Here is a 22,951-nt window from a genome sequence, read left to right as displayed (position 1 = left end):
ATCTTGGCAGTAGAATCAACTCTTAACCCCGCTTCCAACATGTCCCCATCAGGACTACAGAGCAGAGAACACAGTGACACTGGTCCCGATCGCACAAATCCAAGATGGAACATGGAATGGAGCATATCAGGGGGCCACCCCAAAACTCACATTCCATAGTGATTCTTCAAAGCCATTTAAGCCAGCTCAAGTAGAGCTTCCCAATACAGACCTTTCTTAGTGACATTTGTCTTCTCTTTCTAAAAGGGAGCCATCCCAAAGTCACATTACTAGGGTGATATTTCCACCCACATGGAAGCGACCACCATATTCCCAGGAAGATCCAGCTAATGGGCTATACAGAGCATATTTACAGGTAGCTAAAGATTCTTCACTCTGTATTCCATGGTTCAAGTTTGTATCCTTCAAATTTCAAATCATAGCCATTACTGATGGAAGAATCAAACCATGGAGAAATAATTTCTATTTGCAAATCCAAGAAGGCTTATTTACCTTCCCCTATTCTAAGCCCTGGAGAGAGACCCTCTGTACTATGTGATCAATGAATTATTGATCACAGAGAAGCAGCGTGGCTCAGTGGAAACAGCACGGGCTTGGGAGTCAGAGGTCATGGGTTTGAATTCTGGCTCCACCACTTGTCAGTTATGTGACCTTGTGCAAGTCCCTTAACTTCTCTGTGCCTCAGTTGCCTCATCTGTAAAATGGGGATTAAGACTGTGAGCCCCATGTGGGACAACCTGATCATCTTGTATCCCCCCAGTGCTTAGAACACTGCATCACACACAGTAAGCGCTTAACAAATACCATCATCATTATTATTAATGTTATTAATTATTATTTATTAATTATTATTATTGCTCAAGGAACAAGCAAGCAGCATATTGCTAATTGAGGATTCAGCTGATTCAATCCAAATACCCAGATATTCACAGGGCCTGGACCTACTTTCCCAGAAACAATGTAAATATTAATTATAAAGGGATTCCAGGCTATGAGTTTTGAAGAGTGAAGAAATCATATTTACAAGTGAGAGAGTAAATTAAACTTCTTCCAAGTGCTTAGCACAGTGCTTCACACACAGTAAGTGCTCAATAAATATGACTGATTGAATGAATGAGTGAATGACTGTAAATTCTGTAAGCTGGGTTCTTGTCTGCTTTGTTGTATTCTCTCAACTGCTTAGAACAGAGCTATGCAGAGAGGAAGTGCTCAATAAATAGCACTGACTGATTGATTTGTCTTCAGTTAAATCAGCTGAATGCTTGCATCTCACATAATCTTCATGCTTCTACTGAGAAGCTGCTAATAATTAATCACATTTATTTAGTGCTTATTGTATGCAGAGTACGAGAATCGGCGTGGCTCAGTGGAAAGAACACAGGCTTTGGAGTCACAGGGCATGGATTCAAATCCTGGCTCTGCCAATTGTCAGCTGTGTGACTTTGGGCAAGTCACTTCACTTCTCTGGGCCTTAGTTACCTAATCTGTAAAATGGGGAGTAAGACTGTGAGCCCCAAGTTGGACAACCTGATCACCTTGTAACCTCTCCAGTGCTTTGAACAGTGCTTTGCACATAGTAAGCACTGAAAAAATGCCATTATTACTATTATTATTATTATTACTGCACTAAGCACTTGGGAGAATACAATATTACAGAGTCTGAAGCTGTGTCCCCTGCCCAGAACATTACAGTCTAGAGGAGGAGACATACATTAATATGAATAAAGTACAGACATGCATGTGTTTTGTGGAGCTGAGGGAAAAGGATACAAATTCAAGTGCAAAAGAAAGCACAGAAGAGAGCAGGAGAAGGGGAAATGTGGGCCCTGTCAGAAGGGCCTCTTGGAGGAGATAATAATAATAATGATAATGATGGTATTTATTAAGTGCTTACTATGTGCAAAGCACTGTTCTAACAGCTGGGGGGATACAAGGTAATCAGGTTGTCCCACAGTGGGCTCACAGTCTTAATCCCCATTTTCCAGATGAGGTAACTGAGGCCCAGAGAAGTGAAGTGACTTGCCCAAAGTCACACAGCTGACAATTGGCAGAGACGGGATTTGAACCCCTGACCTCTGACTCCAAAGCCTGGGCTCTTTCCACTGAGCCACGCTGCTTCCCTGCGCCTTCAATAAGGCTTTGAAGGTGGAGAGTGCGATCGTCTGTCGGATAGGAGAAGGGAGGGGGTCCCAGGCTGGAAGCAGGACGTCGGCTGTGAGATAGATGAGATCTTGGTCCAGTGAGTAAGTTTCCGATAAAGATGCCAAGTGTGCAGCCTGGATTGCAATAGGAAATCCAGGAGGTGAGTTAGGAGGTGAGTTGTACTTCCTAAGCATTTAGTACAGTGCTCTGCACACAGTAAGCACTCAATAAATATGATTGAATGAATGAATGAATGAGGGGGGCAAGGTGATTGAGTGATTTAAAGCTGATGGTAAGAAGTTTCTGTTTGATGGCGAGGTGGTTGGGCAACCACTGGAGATTCTGGAGGAGTGGACAAACAGACTGACCGTTCTCTAGAAGAATGACCCTGGCAGCGGAGTGAAGTACGGACTGGAGCTGGAAAAGATAGGAGGCTGGTGGCTGGGGTCTCCTCAGGTTGGACATTGTCTAAATACAGTCAGGAATCTTTCCATTCATACCTCTGATCATCATCATCATCATCAATCGTATTTATTGAGCGCTTACTATGTGCAGAGCACTGTACTAAGTGCTTGGGAAGTACAAATTGGCAACATATAGAGACAGTCCCTACCCAACAGTAGGCTCACAGTCTATTAGCTCTGATGCTAATAACGGCTATTTGCTTTGTGGAGTTCAGAGAGATGAGAACATTAAAAATTACTATTAATTATTATGAAAAGCAACATCGTTAGGGCTGGATGAATGTGAACCCCAAGCTGCTGCCTGGGTTTAAATGGATCTGTAAACAACCTGCTTCCTTCTCCACACACCCCGCCCCCCCCCCACTCCCCCCAGCAGCCCAGTCTTAACGTCACAATTGCATCTGGACCGCAGACTTCTGGTGTTGATGAGTGGAATTGTTTTCCCCCTTTTGTTGTTTGTTTTTATAACACATGTTGGGCCTGGACAGACAAACAAGGATGAAATGATTCTCTCCTTCCCCATCTGGATCTCTGCCTGTACACCGAGGTCTGCAGCTTAAGATTTTACATTTCCAACGAGTCCAGAGGCTAGGGGAAAGCCTTTCCTATTATTACCACCTATCCTTCCTTCTCCACGAGTGTTTATCTTCCAACTCCTGAGGTAGTTATTCTTCCCGTCCCAGCCCCTCAGCATTTATGTACATATCTGTCATTTATTTTATTTGCATTATCCCTCTCATTGAGACTGTAAGGTCATTGTGGGCAGGGAATGTGTCTGCTTATTGTTGTATTGTACTCTCCCAAGACTTATTCCAGTGTTCTGTACAAAGTAAAGTGCTGAATAAATACAGCTGAATGAATAGATGTAAGCTATCCATCTCATTCATTCATTCAATCGCATTTATTGAGCACTTACTGTGTGCAGAGCACTGTACTAAGCACTTGGGAAGTACAAGTTGGCAACATATGGAGACGGTCCCTACCCAACAACGGGCTCACAGTCTAGAAGGGGAAAGTCTCGGGAGGTGACTTATATACATGTAGCATTTTACTTTAGCTCACATCTCAAAATAGAGGATGATCATCATTTCCTCTTGTTTATGATCCTGAAGTAGGCCCAGAATTTTATCTGAACCACTTAAGCACTTGATAGTCACTCAGTCCACACAACGTCTTTATGCAGCCTTATAATAAATCAACTGATGGTATTTATTGAACTCTTCTTGTGTGCAGAGCACTATGCCGAGTGCTTGGAAGAGTGCAATCAAATAGTTTGTCAACATGTTCCCTGAGTCTAGAAGGGGGAGCAGATATTAAAATAAATTACAGATATGTTCCTAAGAGCTATGGGACAGAGGGTGGGTGAGGGAAAGGGTAAAAATCCAAGTGTGTATGCAAAGCAGTAGGTTTAGGGGGTAAGTGGAAATGGGGGCTTAGTTAGCGAAGGAAGGACGTGTGATTTTGAAGGTGGGACGAGTGATAATCTTTTGAATATGAAGGAGGAGGGAGTTTCAGGCCAGAGAGAAGACATGGGCAAGGACTCAGTGGCAAATAGAAGCAATGTGGCCTAGTGGAAAGCAAAGGGGCCTGAGAGCCATAAGGACCTGGGTTCTAATCCTGAATCTGCCACTTGTCTGCTGTGTAACCTTGGGAAAGTCACTTAACTTGCTCCATACCTCAGCTACCTCATCTGTAAAATGGGATTTAAGATGGTTAGACCCATGGGGGGTATGGACTGTGTCCAATCTGATGATCTTGTAACTATCCCAGTGCTTAGTACCATGCCTGGCATAGAGTAGGCACTTAATACCATAACAACAAAAAACAAAACAAAAGATAGATAAAATCAAGGTACAGTAATTAGAGTTAGATGATTGAAATGTGAGGGCTGGGTTGTAGCAGGAAACTAGTGAGGAGACAGAGACCAGATCGAGTGCTTTAAAACTGATGGTAAAGAGTTGCCTTTTGAAGCCAAAGTGTTTGAGTAACTGCCGGAGGTTCTTCAGGAGTGGGAAACATGGATTGAACGTTTTGGAAAAACGACCCAAGCAACAGAGAGAATAATGGACTGGAGTGGGAAGAGACAGGAGACAGAGAGGTCAGCAAGGAGGCTGATATTCTCCCATTTCCTATTTATTAATTTATTTTACTTGTACATATCTATTCTATTTATTTTATTTTGTAAATATGTTTGGTTTTGTTCTCTGTCTCCCCCTTCTAGACTGTGAGCCCACTATTGGGTAGGGACCGTTTCTATATGTTGCCAACTTGTACTTCCCAAGCGCTTAGTACAGTGCTCTGCACACAGTAAGTGCTCAATATGATTGATAGATTGATTTCCTCTTTTTGTAATATATTTTAATGTCTGTTGCCTTCCGCCAAAGCCCTACTGATCTCATCATCAATCGTATTTATTGAGTGCTTACTATGTGCAGCACTGTACTAAGCACTTGGGAAGTACAAATTGGCAACATATAGAGACAGTCCCTACCCAATAGTGGGCTCACACCCCTCCCCATCCCCCCGCCTTACCTCCTTCCCCTCCCCATAGCACCTGTATATATATATATTTATATATACACAAGTATATATATACACAAGCATATACACAAGTATATATATATACAAGTAAAATAGAGTAATAAATATGCCCAAACACACATATACAGTGTGTTTGGACATATTTATTACTCTATTTTACTTGTACATATTTATTTTATTTATTTTATTTTGTTAATATGTTTTGTTTCGTTGTCCGTCTCCCCCTTCTAGACTGTGAGCCCGCTGTTGGGTAGGAACCGTCTCTATATGTTGCCAACTTGTACTTCCCAAGCGCTTAGTACACTGCTCTGCACACAGTAAGCGCTCAATAAATACGATTGAATGAATGAATGAATCCTCTTGACTTTCTACAGGTCCCTGTAGAAAGGGGTCGTTTCAATCAACTCTCTTATATTGTCCTTTCCCCAAACACTTAGGATAGTAATCTACACACAGTAACTGTTTAATAAATAGCAGATTGATGTTTATATTGCCAAAGGAGCTTGAGGTTTTAGTGAGTGTCTTTCACAGATAATTGGCTGGATACAGCCAGGGGGAGAGAGCGTGGGGGTGATAGGCTGATCTTCCTTTGGTTGTCCCCTTACCATCCTTGTGACAATTTTCCACTCTGAAATGTGTGCGTCCAGTATTCTACATGACCACCTTCTGTTGTGTTGTGTTCACCTTTGCAGTAAGACCTAGAACGTTTCTCCAGTGGGACTCCTGGCCTTCCCTCTCTTAGAGAAGCAGCGTGTCTCAGTGGAAAGAGCCCGGGCTTGGGAGTCAGAGGTCATGGGTTCTAATCCCGGCTCTGCCATTTGCCTGCTGTGTGACTTTGGGCAAGTCACTTCACTTCTCTGGGCTTCAGTTACCTCATCTGTGAAATGGGGATTAAGACTGTGAGCCCCCCATGGGGCAACTTGATTACCTTGTATCTATCCCAACGCTTAGAACAGTGCTTGGCACATAGTAAGCACTTAACAAATACCAACATTATTATTATTGTGCACAAAAATCAGAGCCCCTCCCGGAAAGCTTTTAACTCAAAGTGACAGTTTTCAGTCATATAACCCATCAGTGGTATTTACTGAGCACTTACTGGGTGCAGAGCACTGAAGTAGTGTGGCCCAATGGTAAGAGCACGGGCTTTGGAGTCAGAGGTCATGGGTTTAAATCCCAGCTCCGCCAATTGTCAGCTGTGTGACTTAGGGCAAGTCACTTAACCTCTCTGTGCCTCAGTCCCCTCATCTGTAAAATGGGGATTAAGGCTGTGAGCCCCCCGTGGGTCAACCTGATCACCTTGTAACCTCCCCAGAGCTTAGAACAGTGCTTTGCAAATAGTAAGCACTTAATAGATGCCATCATTATTATTATTATTATTATTACCAAGGGCTTGGAAGAGTACATCGTAACACAGTTGGTAGGTGCATTCCCTGCCCACAACAAGCTTACAGTCTAGACACCATCCCAATCCCTCTTACGGAACTCCATGAGGTAGTGACCCACCTGAAATGTCCCTGGCAGAAGAGAACTAATAATATTTGCCAACTGATTGTGCTACTGAATTCACCAAAGCAAGGACCTACTAAGTGGCTAGGGGTCAGAAAGAATGACTTAATGCCCTTTAAATCTGTGGCATTTATTGAATGTTTATTTTGTGGAGAACACTGTACTTAGTACTTGGGAGAGTATAGTAGAGTTTAGTAGATACCATCTCTGTCACCAAAGAGTTTCCAATCGAGTGTGAGATGCAGACACCACAATGAATTACAGGTAGGGGGAAGCAACAGAGGGCTGTGAAAAAGGAGACTGAATTGTTTAGGTGACACAGGAAGCTGAGGAGGTAGTTGGGCCTGAGAATTAGGGTGGGGAGATGAGAATTTATTCAAGGAAGGCCTCCAGGAGGAGATATGATTTTAGAAGAGTTTGAGTCCCTCACAGCTCAGTTCTGGGTTTCCTTCTATTCTCAATCTATGCCCACTCTCTTCAAGAACTCACTCACTCCTATGGCTTCAGCTACTATGTCTATGTGGAAGATTCCCAGGTCTACATCTCCAGCCCTGATCTCCTTCTTTCCAGAATTCCTCCTGCTTTCAGGACATCTCTAATTGAATGTCCCATCAACACCTCAAATTTAACACCTACACGACAGGACCTAAATCCTCTCCTTCCCGTTACTTTCCCCCAGGTAGACAGCACCACGATCTTCCCTGTCTCACAAGCCCACAACCTTGGTGTTAGCCTCAAAAAATCTCTCTCAAACCACATATTCAGTCTGCCACCAAATCCTGTTGGTTCCACCTTCACAACACCACTAAAATCCACTTTTTCCTCTCCATCAAAACTGCCATCACATTAATCAAAACACTTATCCTATCCTGTCTTGATTACTGCACTAGTCTCCTTTCATTCATTCAGTCAATCATATTTATTGAGCACTTACTGGGTGCAGAGCACTGTACTAAGCACTTGGGAAGTACAAGTTGGCAACATATAGAGATGGTCCCTACCCAACAACGGGCTCACAGTCTTGAAGATGGGCTCACAGTCTCCCTGCTGTCCTCCCTTCCACCTGTCTCTCCTTACTTCACAGCATGGCCTAGTGGAAAGAGCCCAGGCTTGGGAGTCAGAGGGTCATGGGTTCTAATCCCAACTCCACCACTTGTCTGCTGTGTGACCTTGGGCAAGTCACTTCACTTCTCTGGGCCTCAATAACCTCACCTAGAAAATGGGGATTGAGACTGCGAGCCCCACATGGGACAGGTGTGTCCAGCTCGATTTGCTTGCATTTCATTCATTCATTCAATCGTGTTTATTGAGTGCTTACTGTGTGCAGAGCACTGTACTAAGTGCTTGGGAAGTACAAGTTGGCAACATATAGAGACGGTCCCTACCCAACAATGGGCTCACAGTCTAGAAGGGGGAGACAGACAACAGAACAAAACATGTGGTCAGGTGTCAAGTCACCAGAATAAATAGAAGTAAAGCTAGATGCACATCATTGCCAAAATAAATAGAATAGTAAATAGGTACAAGTAGAATAAATAGAGTAATAAATCTGTACAAACATATATACAGGTGCTGTGGGGAGGGGAAGGAGGTAGGGCAGGGGGATGGGGAGGGGGAGAGGAAAAAGGGGGCTCAGTCTGGGAAGTCTTGCATCTATCCCAGCACTTAATACAGTGCCTGGCACATTCATTCATTCATTCAATCATATTTATTGAGCACTTACTGTGTGCAGAGCACTGTACTAAGTGCTTGGGAAGTATAAATAGTAAGCACTCAAAAAATATCATTTTTTTTCCACTCTGCTGTCCAGATCATTTTTTTTTACAAAAGCATTCAGTCCCAGTTTCCCCACTCTTCAGTATTATCCCATCCATCTCTGCAACCTTACCATTGGCTTTAAAACACTCAATAACCCTGTCTCCTTCTTATCTTACCCTTCTGATTTCCTTGTACAGCCCACCACACATATTTCATTCCTCTAATGCCACTGTATCTTGATTTTCTTTATCTCACCTTAGACCCCTCGCCTATGACTTGCCTCTGATCTGAAACACTCTCCCACTTTGAAACCAACAAACAATTACTCTCCCCACCTACAAAGACTTATTGAGAGTACATCTCCTCCAAGAGGCCTTTCCCAACTAAGCCCTCATTTTGTCTATTCCCACTCTCTTCTGTGTTACCCACGCACTTGGATTTGCTCCCCTTATTCATCCCTCAGCCCCACAGCACTTATGCACATAGTCACAATTTATGTATATTAATGTCCGTCTCCCTCTCCAGACTGTAAGCTCATTGTGGGCAGGGAATGTGTCCACCACTCTGTTATATTGTACAGAGAATTTAGTACAGTGCTCGGCACACAGTGATCGGAGAAGCAACATGGCTATTGAACAGAGATGGGCCTGCGAGTCGGCAAGACCGGGGTTTAAATACCACTTCCATCACCTGTCTGTCTGTGACCTTGGACCAGTCACTTCACTTCTCTGTGCATCAGTTACCTCATCTCTAACAATCTAGTTAATTAACTAAAATTAGTTAATGAATTAAAACTGTGAACTCCATATGGGACAGGGACCGCGTACAACATGATTATTTTGTACCTACCCTCAGAGTTCTGCATAGTGCCTGGTATTTACTGGTAAGTAAATCAAGAAATATGATTGATTGATTGATTGATTGATTGGGAAGACTGGGAGAGCAGTGATCTGCCAGATATGAATGGGGAAAGAGTTGGAGCCAGTAGGTAGGCTGTGAGCAAGGGTGGATATCAAGATAAACGAGAACGAAAACATTCCTAAAGTAGTCACAAGGGATGAACTGCTCCATGGCAGAATTTGACAACTGACACATTATGATTAGGGTTATTACTGATTATCTCAGACTAGACAGATACTGTTGATGTAGATATAATGAACAATCCCTGTGAAACAATATATGAACATTATAGCTGCAAAATGGGCAATAATAATTCTTTTTCTGTACATTATAGCTGCAAAATGGGTGCTAATAATTCATTTTCTGCACATTATAGCTGCAAAATGGGCACTAAAATACAAATTCCTGCTGGATGGATTCTGTTCTCTTTCTTATTTACAGTAGAAGATATTTTTTATATAAATCCAGATTTGAAGCACCACAAAAGGAAATACTTGAATGTGTCTTTTTTGTAAAAAAAGTCCCTAAATGCACTTTTTCATTTATTTATCTGCAGTTAATTGACCATCTAGGTCCTTTGGAATTGATTCTGAATACACCTAGTCACCACCGAGTTCATCATGGCAAGTAAACCTTTAAACATCCGTGAAATTTCCTTTTTAGTCTCCCTGGTTCTTTCTTAAAAACTCACTACATTCTGATCACATAAGGTATGTATATATTATAATAATAATGGTATTTGTTAAGCACTTACTCTGTGTTAAGCACTGTTCTAAGCACTGGGGTAGATACAAGCTTATCAGGTCAGACACAGTTCCTGTCCCACATGGGGCTCACAAGAGTAAATAGGAAGGAGAACAGATATTGAATCCTTATTTTACAGTTAAGGAAACTGAGGCACAGAGAAAATACATGATTAGTCCAAGGTCTCACAGCCAGCATGTGGCAGAGTCAGGATTAGAACTCGGGTCCTCTGTCTCCTGGGCCCTTGCTTTGTCCACTGGACTACATTGCTTCCCGAATGCGAGTTTTAAGAAGGGCCCTAGTCGCATTTGGAATGTATTCACCAAATTCCTCCATTATCAGCAGGTATATTCTATGGTCCACTTGCTCTAATTTCACTGCCACCTTTCAGCAATCCTCTGGGCCCAACTTCCCTATTGTAGGAATGTGTTCTAGACCCCTTCTTCTAATTCCAAAATCGGAATAGGTTAGAAAGTGATCTTTTCTGGCCTTTTTGCAGCTGGGAAGATCAAAGCTCAGAAAGACTTCCAGTTGCTACGTGAGACTGTGAGCCCACTGTTGGGTAGGGACTGTCTCTATATGTTGCCAATTTGTACTTCCCAAGCGCTTAGTACAGTGCTCTGCACATAGTAAGTGCTCAATAAATACGATTGATGATGATGATGATTGACAAAGCTAAGAGCCATATCTCAAACAGCCCTCTTCCATCATGCCCTATGTTTTTATCACCATAACAGGGGCTCACTTTTTTCCATGACATCAAATATAAAAATCTAAACCAGATCAATCCATTAATCAATCAATGACATTTATTGAGAGCTTTCTATTTGCACAGCACCGTACTAAGTGCTTGGGAGAGTACAGTACAACAGAATTAGTTAGACACATTCCCTGCCCATAATGAGGTTACAGTTTAGAGGTGGAGGCAAATATTAATACGAATAAATAATTTATAATACATACGTACTTTAGTGCTGTAGGGCTGGGGAGGATGTCAAATGTTCAAAGTTCACAGATCCAAGTGCATAAGTAAATCTCTACTCTCCCATAAGAAAAAATATTTAAAAATATATAACTGGTTGAAATTAATATTTCAAATAGCAGTATTTCTTTAGTTGGCAGTTAAAAACATCTTCAGGAAAACTTAAACCTGAGACTTGATTAGGCAATTAATTAAAAAAAAAACGACACTTTCATTCTTGAGACTATGAACATTTTGAAATTTCTGCAATTTTTTTTGTATTTCAGGCAGAAATCGCTATTGCATTGACAAAAACTACGGTGGCACTCTTATTATCTGGGATAGAATTTTTGGTAAGTGAAATTAATGGCAATCGGTAGAGCAATGTCAACTGCAATTCATCAGTTCTTCACTTTGACTCTTTCCCTTTGTCTTCAGGAACATTTGAGGCTGAAAAGGAAAAAGTTCTCTATGGACTAACACATCCCATAAATACATTCGAGCCATTCAAAGTGCAGGTACAGTTGTCTAATCTCATCGAATACGTAGGCCAGAGACCAATACAATACAGAAAGGTAGGAAAACATCACACCAAACTGTAAAACATGTGGAAGTCCACGTACTTGCTCGGAGCTCACAACATTATGCTAAAACAAAAGCTGAATTTTCATTAGAAAAAAAGAAAAAGGGTTGGCGGTGGTTAGGGGAGATTCTCCATCAGTCACATCAATCAATTAATTGTATTTGAGTGTCTTCTCTATGTAGAGCACTGAACTAAGCGCTTGGGTGAGTACAGTAGAGAAAATAGACATGATCCCTGGCCTCAAGCAGCTGACAATCTCGCAGGGGAGATGGATGTTAAAATAAACTAGAGCTTTACAATATCACTGAGAGTTTTATCTTTCTGGAATGAAAGCACCTATGGTATGTAGAACACTGTACTAGCTCTTCTGGACTGTAAACTCATATGGGCAGGGAAAGTGTCCACTATCTCTGTTATACTGTACTTTCCTAAGCATCTAATGCAGGGTTCTGCACCCAGTAAGCACTCAATAAATGTCATTTATTGACTGATTTGTAGTGAACTCTAACCACTATCCTTTGGTGAGGGAATGGTGGTTTCTGAAGTGGGATGAAGTGGGAATTTCCTCATGGACCCAGAGGTAATTTGAGGGCAGGGCTAGAGGCGGGACCAATTTTGAGATGACTGGTCAAGATTCCATCACCCGCGCAGCCATTTTCTCCAAACACCTCTGAGATCCCTATAGGATTTCAGCTCTACTCCCTTGTGGGTTGTGTGTAAGCTCCTTCTTTCTATGTTGCCAGTAATAAGAGCAACGATGTGACTTGGTAGGCACATTGCCTGCCCACTATAAGCATGCAGTGTAGAGGGCAATTACTGGAAACACAGAAGGAGCTTATGCACAGATATCTTCCAGGAGAGTCCATTCAATCATATTTATTGAGTGCTTATTGGGTGCAAAGCACTGAACTAGGCATTTGGGAGAGTTCAATTCAACAGTAAACCGACACATTCCCCGCCCAAATGAGCTTACACACAACCCACAAGGGAGTAGAGCTGAAGTCCTATAGGGATCTCAGAGGTGTTTGGAGAAAATGGCTGCGCGGGTGACGGAATCTTGACCAGTCATCTCAAAATTGGTTCCGCCTCTAGCCCTGCCCTCAAATTACCTCTGGGTCCATGAGGAAATTCCCACTTGATCCCACTTCAGGATTGAATGGACTCTCCCGGAAGATATCTGTGCATAAGCTCCTTCTATGTTTCCAGTAATAAGAGCAACGATTGTGATAATTGCCCTCTACACTGTAAGCTTATAGTGGGCAGGCAATGTGTCTACCAAGTCCATTGTATTGTCGTATTATACACTTCCCAGCACTTTAGAACAGTGCTTTGCACATAGTAAGCGCTTAACAAATGCCATTAGTACAGTGCCCTGCACAGGTAAGCATTCAAATACGATTTATTGATTTATAAGTGCTTACTCTGTGCAAGCTAGGCTCATTCTGATCAGACAGTCCCTGTTTCAAAGAGCTTGGGAGTCAGAGGTCATGGGTTCTAATTTGAACTCTGCCACTTGTCAGCTGTGTGACTTTGGGCAAGTCACTTAACTTCTCTGTGCCTCAGTTCCCTTCTCTGTAAAATAGGGATTAAGACTGTGAGCCCCACATGGGACAACCTGATTATCTTGTATCCCCCCCCCCCCCCCTCCACTCAGTGCTTAGAACAGTGCTTGGCACATAGTAAGTACTTAACAAATATCATCATTATTATTATTGTGGATCTCCCAGTCTTAGGATGAGGGAGAACAGCTCCCCATTTTACAGGGAATAATGAGCATAATAATGATTATTATTATTAATAATACTGATAAGGATTTACAATGTGCTAAGCATTGTACTAAGAGCTGGGGTAAATAAATGATAATCAGGTCAGACAATTCCTATCTCACATAGTGCTCACAGTCTAAGCGGAAGGGAGAACAAGTATTTAATCTCCATTTTACAGATGAGAACACTGAGGCTCAGAGAAGTCAATGAATTGCTTAAGGCAACACAGCAAGCAAGTCAAAGAGCTTTGTTTAGAGCCCAAGTCCTCTGGCTCCCAAGCCCATGCTCTGAAGAGGAAACAGACACAGAGATGTTAAGTGATTTGCCCAAGGTCACACAGTGGGCAAGTGGCAGAGCTGGAATTGTACTGTACTCTTCCTAGCATTCAGAGCAGTGTGTTGCACAGATCTTTTGCTCAATAAATATGATTGATTGAACATCTCTCCTTTCCTTTTTAATAACTTTTTAGGACCATTAGCAATCCTCATGCCCAGTTTCAGTGGACAGAAATCAAATATTCTGATTTCTTAGTCTTAGTCGCTCCTGCTAAGAACAGGATTAACGTAAGTAGAGAGAGGATACCTTTTTCCAGATTCCAGTCTAATGACAAATGGGAATCCAAGTGCCACCTTTGGTCCAGAGACTTTTCTTGAGGAAAACAACAGGGAGACCTTCTTTCTGCTCCTCCACAGTTTCATCACTTAGTGGACATATGGACTACGTTCTGGATCACACCTGGATTCACCGACAAGTTCTCTGTCCTATTCAAAGGGCCAGGATGGGGCCCTGGGAAGCCGAGGCTTGGCCTTCCTGAGGAAATCCCAGAGGTAAATGGGATTTATGGGAGGGTTTTCATTTCTCGTTATTTACTTAGCTCTAACAGCTCTGCAGGAGCGACATTAAATTTTACGGGAACCATCGTAAATTAGAAAATTAGCAGCATGGGGCCTTGGTGGAAGAGGTAGGGCAGGGAGAGGAGATGGGAAGACAAGCTTAAGGACTTTTCCCTTTAAATTGTTACTTAATTGACCAATAGCTTTTTCACATTTTTTAAAATCAATCCAATCACCTGAAGGCTTTGCTGAAATGACCTCATTATGCCTCAATCTCAAGTTGACATGGGCCAGAAATGATGAAATCCAAAACATCTATTTTCGATCAAGTTTTTCAAGGAATTTGTTCATAATCCCCCTTTTAGGGTGCTATAAAGGGGGAAATTTTAAGTTGGCAATTAATTCTTAATCTTTTTCTATATGAATCAAAGGTATTTATTCTGCACTTAGTATGTGCAGAGCACTAAAGTGCTTGGAAGAGCAGAATTCAATAGGGTTGGTTTGACATGATCCCTGTCTATAGGGGGCTCACAGACCAGAGAGGGAGACTGACAATGAAACAAATTACAGAAAGAGGAATTGACAGAAGGGAGGATAGGTACATAAACCTGTACATTCTTACACCAGAACTCCTACCACGTTAATCCAATCACTTATCCTATCCTGCCTTGATTACTCTGTTAGTCTTCTGGCTGTCCTCCTAGCCTTCTGACTCTCCCGACTCCAGTCCATACTTGACTCTGCTGTCCCAGATCATTTTTCTACGAAAACATTCAGGCCATGTTTCCCCACTCCTCAAGAAACTCCAGTGGTTGCCCTTCCACTTGCATATCAAACAGAAACTCCCCACCATTGGTATTAAAGCAGTTAATCATCTTTCCCCCTCCTACCTCATCTCACTGCTCTCCTATAACAACCCATCCCACGTACTACGCTCCATTAATAGTAACCTTCTCACTGTACCTCGATTTCATCTATGTTGTCGCTGACCTCTCACCCACGTCCTGAGACACCTTCCTCATATCAGACAATTCCTCTCCCCGGTCTTCAAAGCTTTATTGAAGTTCTATCTCCTCCAAGAGGCCTCCCCTGACTAAATCCTCCTTTCCTCTTCTCCCACTCCATTCTGCATCTCTCTGACTTGCTCCTTGTTTTCATCCTCCACATTAACCGCACAGCATCTGTAGTTTATTTATTCATATCAATGTCTGTCTCCTCCTCTAGAGTGTAAACTCACTGTGGGGAAAGAATGTATCTATTTAGTGTCATATTTTACTCTCCCAAGTTTTGGTACAGTTCTAGGCATACAGTAAGTGTCTGACTGACATAATGGCTTAGTGGATAGACCATGGCCTTGGGAATCAGAAGGTCATGGATTCTAATCTGGTTCCACCATGTGTCTGCTGTGTGGCCTTGGGCACATTACTTGACTTCTCTGTGCCTCAGTTACCTCATTTGTAAAATGAGCATTATGACTGAGCCCTCTGCAGGACAGGGACTATGTCCAACCCAATTTGCTTGTAGTCACCCTAGAGCTTAGTACAGTGCCTGGCACATAAGTGCTTAACAAATACCATAATCGTTATTATTATTATTATAAGTTCTGTGGCTGAGAGCATGGTCAATATCAAGTGCTTAAGAGGTTCGGAACCACAGAACCAACCATTAAGTAAAAACAGCTTAGCCCAGTGGAAAGATCCAGAGAGTCAGAGGACCTGAGTTCCAATCCTGACTCTGCCACTTGCCTGCTGTGTGACGTTGGGCACATCACCTGCTTCTCTGTGCCTCAGTTCCCTCATTTGCAAAATAGGAATTCAAAGCTGCTCTCCGTCTTACTTAGCCTCTAAGCTCCACGTGGGACCTGATTACCTCGTATCTGCACCAGTGCTTAGTACAGATCTTGGAACATAGTAAACACCAACTACAATTATTCTTATCACCAATAGCATCTATTATGTGCAGAATACTGTATTAAGCACTTGTGAAAGTACAACAGAATGGGTACATGTGATTCCTGCCTCCATGGGGGTTACAATGTTACAGAAGCAGTATGTCTTAAGGGATAGAGCATGGACCTGGGAACCATAAGGACCTGGGTTCTAATCCCAGCTCTGCCACTTTTCTGCTGCATTACCCTGGGTAAGTCACTTCACTTCTCCGTGTCTCTGTTACCTCATCTGTAAAATGGGGATTGAAACTGGGAGCCCCAGGCGGGACATGGACTGTGTCCAACCTGATTAGTTTGTACCTATTCCAATGCTTAAAAGAGTGCCTGGCACAGAGTAGACACTTAATACCACAAAAAAAAGAGGAGAAATACAAATATTTTTCAGAAGGGTTGCGTCTGATTGCAGGTCACCGGAAAAGAAGTTCCATTCTCCGCCACAGCATCAAGCTCTCTCCAGCTTTACACGATTATACATTTTGTCATCATGCTAGGATTCTATGAGGAGACTTTTTCTGGAAAAGCCGTGAGTAACACTCTTGGATCAGGCTTGAGGGTGAATTAATCAAGTCAATGATTGGGTGATTCTTCTATGAGGAGCACTATACTAAGCACTGTGGTGCAGAGGTTATTTCACTGTGATTAAAAAAAAAAAAAGAGATGTCTCTTTTATTATGAATGTGCTATAATCTGTGACCCTTACCAAAACAGTAACAAAATAGAGAAGCAGCCTGGCTCAGTGGAAAGAGCACGGGCTTTGGAGTCAGAGGTCATGGGTTCGAATCCCTGCTCCACCACAAGTCTGCTGTGTGATCTTGAGCAAGTCACTTAACTTCTCTGAGCCTCAGTTACCCCATCTGTAAAAAGGGGGATTAAGACTGTAAGCCCCACGTGGGACAACTTGATCACATTGTATCCCCCCAGCGCTTAGAACAGTGCTTTGCACATAGTAAGTGCTTAACAAATGCCATTATTATTTATTATTATTATATTTTAGAATTTTTTCGAAAAGCATTACTAATACTCTTACTTGAATTGGCCCTTCATTTGACAGGGTTGCTAAACATTTTGAAATTAGGAAAAACTTCAGAGTGAATCTGGTGATTTAGAAGACAATTATGAAGAACATATTTGTTGCTATGTTGTATATTCCAATCATGTTTAGAGAAGCAATATGGCCTAGGTGGATAAAGCATGGGCCTGAGAGTTTGAAGGATCTGGTTTCTAATTCCAACTCCACTACTTCTCTACTCTATGACCTTGGGAAAGTCACTTAACTGTTTTGTGACTCAATTACCTCATCTGTAAAATGGGGATTAAGATTGTGAGGCCCATGTGGGAAATGGACTGTGTCCTGTCTTATCAATCAATCAATCAATCAATCAATCAATCATATTTATTGAGTGCTTACTGTGTGCAGAGCACTGTACTAAGCGCTTGGGAAGTACAAGTTGGCAACATAAGTTGGCACATCTTATCTACCCCAGCTCTTAGTATAGGGCCTGTCCCATAGTGAGCGCTTAACAAAGATCTCCTTCCCTTCCCCACAGCACCTGTATATATATATATATGTTTGTACATATTTATTACTCTATTTATTTATTTATTTTTTTTGTACATATCTATTCTATTTATTTTATTTTGTTAGTATGTTTGGTTTTGTTCTCTGTCTCCCCCTTTTAGACTGTAAGCCCACTTTTGGGTAGGGACTGTCTCTATATGTTGCCAATTTGTACTTCCCAAGCGCTTAGTACAGTGCTCTGCACATAGTAAGCGCTCAATAAATACGATTGATGATGATGATGATGATCTGAAAAAAAATGTCTTGGAATATGGGGTTTAGCTGAACCAGCAGGTCTTGGAGGATTCAAAAGCAGAGATGATTCAAGATTACACCTCCCATCATTTGTGAATGTTGGTTTACGGGGACAAAGAGCCTTTCCCTCTTCAGACCTCCCCAAATTGTGCTCTGCCTAGGGCGAGGAGCCTCTGGCCAGACTATTTGTCCTTTGTCTACACAGTGCAAGTTTCAAAATTCTCAGGTGGACAAAATATGAATCCAGAAATTAATCTCCATCTAGGTCCTCTCTCCATCCGGTGTGGGAGATGAGAGGGAAGAAGGAAAGCTCTGTGGATCTAGTAGAGGTTCCTCAAATGATAAGAGAATAATAAAACATGAAGATAAATTAACCTGGAGGAAAAATAATGTCACATTTACTAAGTGCTTATTGTCAGTAGAGCACTGTACTACGCACTTGGTAGAGTACAGTACAAAATAATTGCTATTTAATAATAATAATAATAATAGTAATAATGATAATGGCATTTATTAAGTGCTTACTATGTGCAAAGCATTGTTCTAAGCGCTGAGGAGGTTACAAGGTGATCAGGTTGTCAAATGGGGGGCTCACAGTCTTACTCCCCATTTTACAGATGAGGTCACTGAGGCACAGAGAAGTGAAGTGAAGTGACTTGCCCAAAGTCACACAGCTGACAATTGGTGGAGCTGGGATTTGAACCCATGACCTCTGACTCCAAAACCCAGGCTCTTTCCACTGAGCCACGCTGCTTCTAATGGTTACGCTGAAGTGTGTGGCCTCATGGATAGGACACAGGCTTGGGAGCCAGAGGATCTGTGTTCTAATCCTGGTTCTGCTACTTGTCTGCTGTGTTACTGTGGGCAGGTCCTTTCACTTTCCTGTGCTTCAGTTTCTCTAATTGTAAAATGGGGTTTCAATACCTGTTCTCCCTCTTTCTGAGACTGTGAATCCCATGTGGGACAGGGACCGTGTCAATCTGATTAATTTATGTCTACCCCAGTGCTTAGAAGAGGGCTTGACTCAAAGTGCTAACATACAATAATAATGAAATAATAATAATAACAATAATAATAATTCGAGTGTGAACAGCTGGAAACAAGGAATAGAAAACTGCAACGTGACCTAGGGAAAATTTTCCAATTCACATGTGACTTTAATTTCTTGTTCCTTTGAATGTAACTGTTGCTGGAGTCTATTCTATTGGTTATCATATTTAACGAAGGGGATGGAGAAATCGCAGAGATCTTGAGAGGAACAACAAAAATGATTAAGGAGATGAAACAAAGGTTCTACGTGTTTTTTTCCTGAAGGAAGGCTAAGGAGGTCACTTCATAGCTGTCAGATATTTGAATGATTTTTATGTGGATGACGCTAACCAGTTGCTCTCAGAATGCACACAGAACCACATAAGAGGAAATGGGTTTATATTGCTGTAGGATAAAGCTCAAATGGCCTTAGGAAGAATTTCTGATGGAAAAAGAGGCTGAGGTAAAACTCTGTTTATGGGAGATATTAAAAAAAAGAATTTAAAAAAACCTCACAAATTCTAGAAAACTTAAGTCATTCATCTTGCCTGGAAGCCAGGATCCGGTTGGAATGACCTTTCAAGATCAACTTTAGTTCTCTAACTCTATGATTTTACTTCCATTTAATGAACATCTTTATATAAACATTTTTGGAAGTTTTCATGGACACGGCCAATTTGCCACAGATTTTTCCCAGCCACTAGGGCCGCTTCCAACTCTCGCCATCTGATATTTTGAGGAAACCCGCTGGCCCACTTGTAAAACGTCAATCTGAGCAAATCCCATGATCACACACAAACTCTCACTTTACCGACTTCTTAATCTGTATCTTACCCACCAAAATATTTTCTCATCAAGGATCTGAATAGTTATTATGGATGCTCAAGGAAGGGAGAATGAGCAGCTAATCAATTCTCAGAAGCCCAAATTCTAGCAACCGGACCTTGAGTCCTGGGACTAGAGTTGTTTCAGAAAGATGTTCCCCAGGACAAAAATCTGGAACAACCAACATGGCAAGAAGGGATTTCCCAGAATACTGGTGCAGATGGGGCCAGTAACATTTTGGTTAATAATCAATAATGATAATTGTAGTTGTTCAACATTGACTCTGTGCCAAATACTTTATTAAGCACTGGCATAAGTACAAGATTATTATTGAAGCTCGTAATAATAGTAATGATAATAATAATGGCATTTGTTAAGCTCTTACTATGTGCAAAGCACTGTTCTAAGTGCTGGGGAGGATACAAGGTGATCAGTTGTCCCACGGGGGGCTCACAGTCTTAATCCCCATTTTTGGTGGGGAGAACAGATATTTAATAGGGGGAGAATAGATTTTTAATACCATTTTGAAGATGAGGGAATTGAGGCCCCGAGAAGTTGTGACATGCAGAGCTCACACAGCAGGTAAGTGGTGGAGCTGGGATTAGAACTCACATCCTATGACTCCCAGGCTGGTGCTCTTCCACTAGGCAAAACTGCTTCTAGATTATATTAATAATAATAATAATAGTAATGATGGCATTTATTAAGTGCTTACTATGTGCAAAGCACTGTTCTAAGTCCTGGGGGGTACAAGGTAATCAGGTTGTCCCTCGGGTGGTTCACAGGCTTCATCCCCATTTTACAGATGAGGGAACTGAGGCCCAGAGAACTGAAGTGACTTGCCCAAAGTCACACAGCTGACAATTGGCGGAGCCAGGATTTGAACCCATGACCTCTGACTACAAAGCCTGGGCTCTTTCCACTTAGCCACACTGCTTCTCCTAACATATTACATATCTAAGAACATATTAGAGAATATTCTTCTGACAACAAAAATATAGGCAAGTCACTTAACCTCTCTGTTCCTCAGTTTCCTCATCTGTAAAATGGGGAGCTAATCCTCCTTTCCCTGACAGACTGAGACCCACATAGGATAAGGACCGTGTCCAGCCTAAATTATATTGTATCTAGCCAAGCACTTAGTACAGTACCTAGCACACAGTGAATACTTAACAAGTACCATAAAACAAACAGAACAAGCTCTTAACCTTGTATCTAGCCTAGGATTGAGCACCTAGTAACTGCTTAGCAACTGTGATAATGATTAACTATAATTAATGAGAGAAATAACAATGGACACAACACAAAGCAATGTTGGAAGAAATGGTTGCGTGCACATCCAGTGTACAAGAACTTAAATTTTCTTTAGCATGGGGTTTTGTAAGATTACAACTCCTACATTGTAGACCATGGCACTTTCCTGGAACAGTATCTACCACAGCTTCCATTCCTTCATTCAATCATATATTATTTATTCATAGTGATGTCTGTTAACTTGTTTTAATGTCTCTGCCCCCCACCAAGACTTTGAGCTTGCTGTGGGCAGAGATTGTCTCTCTCTATTGGTGTGACAGAACTGGGATTAGAACCCAGATCCTTCTAAGTTGCAGGCCTGAACTCTTCCTCCTAGGCAACACTGCTTCCCTTAATAAGCACGTAATAGTAAGTTCTCAATAATAATAATAATAATAATGATGGCATTTGTTAAGTGCTTACTATGTGCAAAGCATTCATTCATTCATTCAATCATATTTATTGAATGTTTACTGTGTGCAGAGCACTGTACTAAGCGCTTGGGAAGTACAAGTTGGTAAAGCAAGGTTCTAAGCACTGGGGAGGTTACAAGGTGATTAGGTTGTCCCACGGGGTGTCACAGTCTTCATCCCCATTTTACAGATGAGGTAACTAAGGCAAAGAGAAGTTAAGTGACTCACCCACAGTCACACAGCTGACAATTGGCAGAGCTGGGATTCAAACCCACGACTTCTGACTCCAAAGCCCCAGCTTTTTCCACTGAGCCATGCTGCTTCTCTAAATAAATAGTAAGTCTTGATAAATGCCATCATTATTAAATATGAGTACTTGGACATTTCACAGGGTAGATGTTCTCCTTACATAGCGTCCTTACTGTTAGAATAATTAAGTATTTTCAGTATTTTTAATATACTGTTAAGAGAGTAATTTGAGGTGATTAAGAGAATTTTTAATGGAAGCAGGTGCATACTGGCCACCAGAAATACCAGGTTTACCAGCCTACCTCAATCCTAGCCAGAGAAGATCTTGGCTTCCAAGAGCCTGGCTTAATGAGAACAGATTTTTAGCCTCATTCTTTTTAGGTAAGTGGCATCTCAAAGAGGTTTGCTCCTCCTAAGCCCTGGCCTAGTAGAAAGAGCATGGGCCTGGGACTTACAGATTCTGAGTTCTAATCTCTGCTCTGCTACTTATCTGCTGTGTGACCTCGGACAAGACACAACTTCTCTGTGCCTCCTTGTCCTCAACTGCAAAATGGGGTTCAATACCTGTTCTCCTTCCTACTGTGAGACTCTATGCCCCAGACGAGCCCTCTCCTTCCTCTCCCCAACCCCCCCTCCTCATCCCCCCACCTTACCTCCTTCCCCTCCCCACAGCACCTGTATATATGTATATATATATTTGTACGTATTTATTACTCTATCTATTTATTTTATTTGCACATATTTATTCTATTTTATTTTGTTAATATGTTTTGTTTTGTTGTCTGTCTCCCCCTTCTAGCCTGTGAGCCCGCTGTTGGGTAGGGACCGTCTCTATATGTTGCCAACTTGTACTTCCCAAGCGCTTAGTACAGTGCTCTGCACACAGTAAGCACTCAATTAATATGATTGAATGAATGAATGAATGACTGTGGGATAAGGACTGTCTCCAACCTGATTAACCGGTATCTGACCCAGCAGTTAGAACAGTGCTTGGCCTATGATTCCTGCTTAATAAATATCTATTATTATTATCATTATTGATGCACTGCCTGCATCAAATAGTTATAGCCATTCTGCCTTTGGCCTGAGAATTTATAATTATTTAGTGGCCTTGCTTTGACCGTCCTATTAACTGATAGCTTTTGGCTGATTTGTACTCTCAAGATCTCAACCTGTCAAA

At 41.9% G+C, this 22,951-nt stretch overlaps 1 protein-coding gene across 1 annotated transcript in view; it reads left to right on the top strand.

Moving 5' to 3' along the window:
• Positions 1-22,951, top strand: part of AGMO (alkylglycerol monooxygenase) — a 357,460-nt gene that overhangs the window by 202,568 nt on the left and 131,941 nt on the right. Inside the window, exons 6-10 of the mRNA XM_038772004.1 lie at positions 9,871-9,937; positions 11,307-11,372; positions 11,458-11,537; positions 14,061-14,195; positions 16,556-16,672. Coding sequence (XP_038627932.1) covers positions 9,871-9,937; positions 11,307-11,372; positions 11,458-11,537; positions 14,061-14,195; positions 16,556-16,672 — 465 coding nt within the window. The remainder of the gene's footprint in view (positions 1-9,870; positions 9,938-11,306; positions 11,373-11,457; positions 11,538-14,060; positions 14,196-16,555; positions 16,673-22,951) is intronic.

This window comes from Tachyglossus aculeatus, chromosome 2 (genome assembly GCF_015852505.1).
Source record: "Tachyglossus aculeatus isolate mTacAcu1 chromosome 2, mTacAcu1.pri, whole genome shotgun sequence".
In the NCBI taxonomy this organism is placed as follows: domain Eukaryota; kingdom Metazoa; phylum Chordata; class Mammalia; order Monotremata; family Tachyglossidae; genus Tachyglossus; species Tachyglossus aculeatus.
This window is presented reverse-complemented; position numbering and strand designations above follow the sequence as displayed.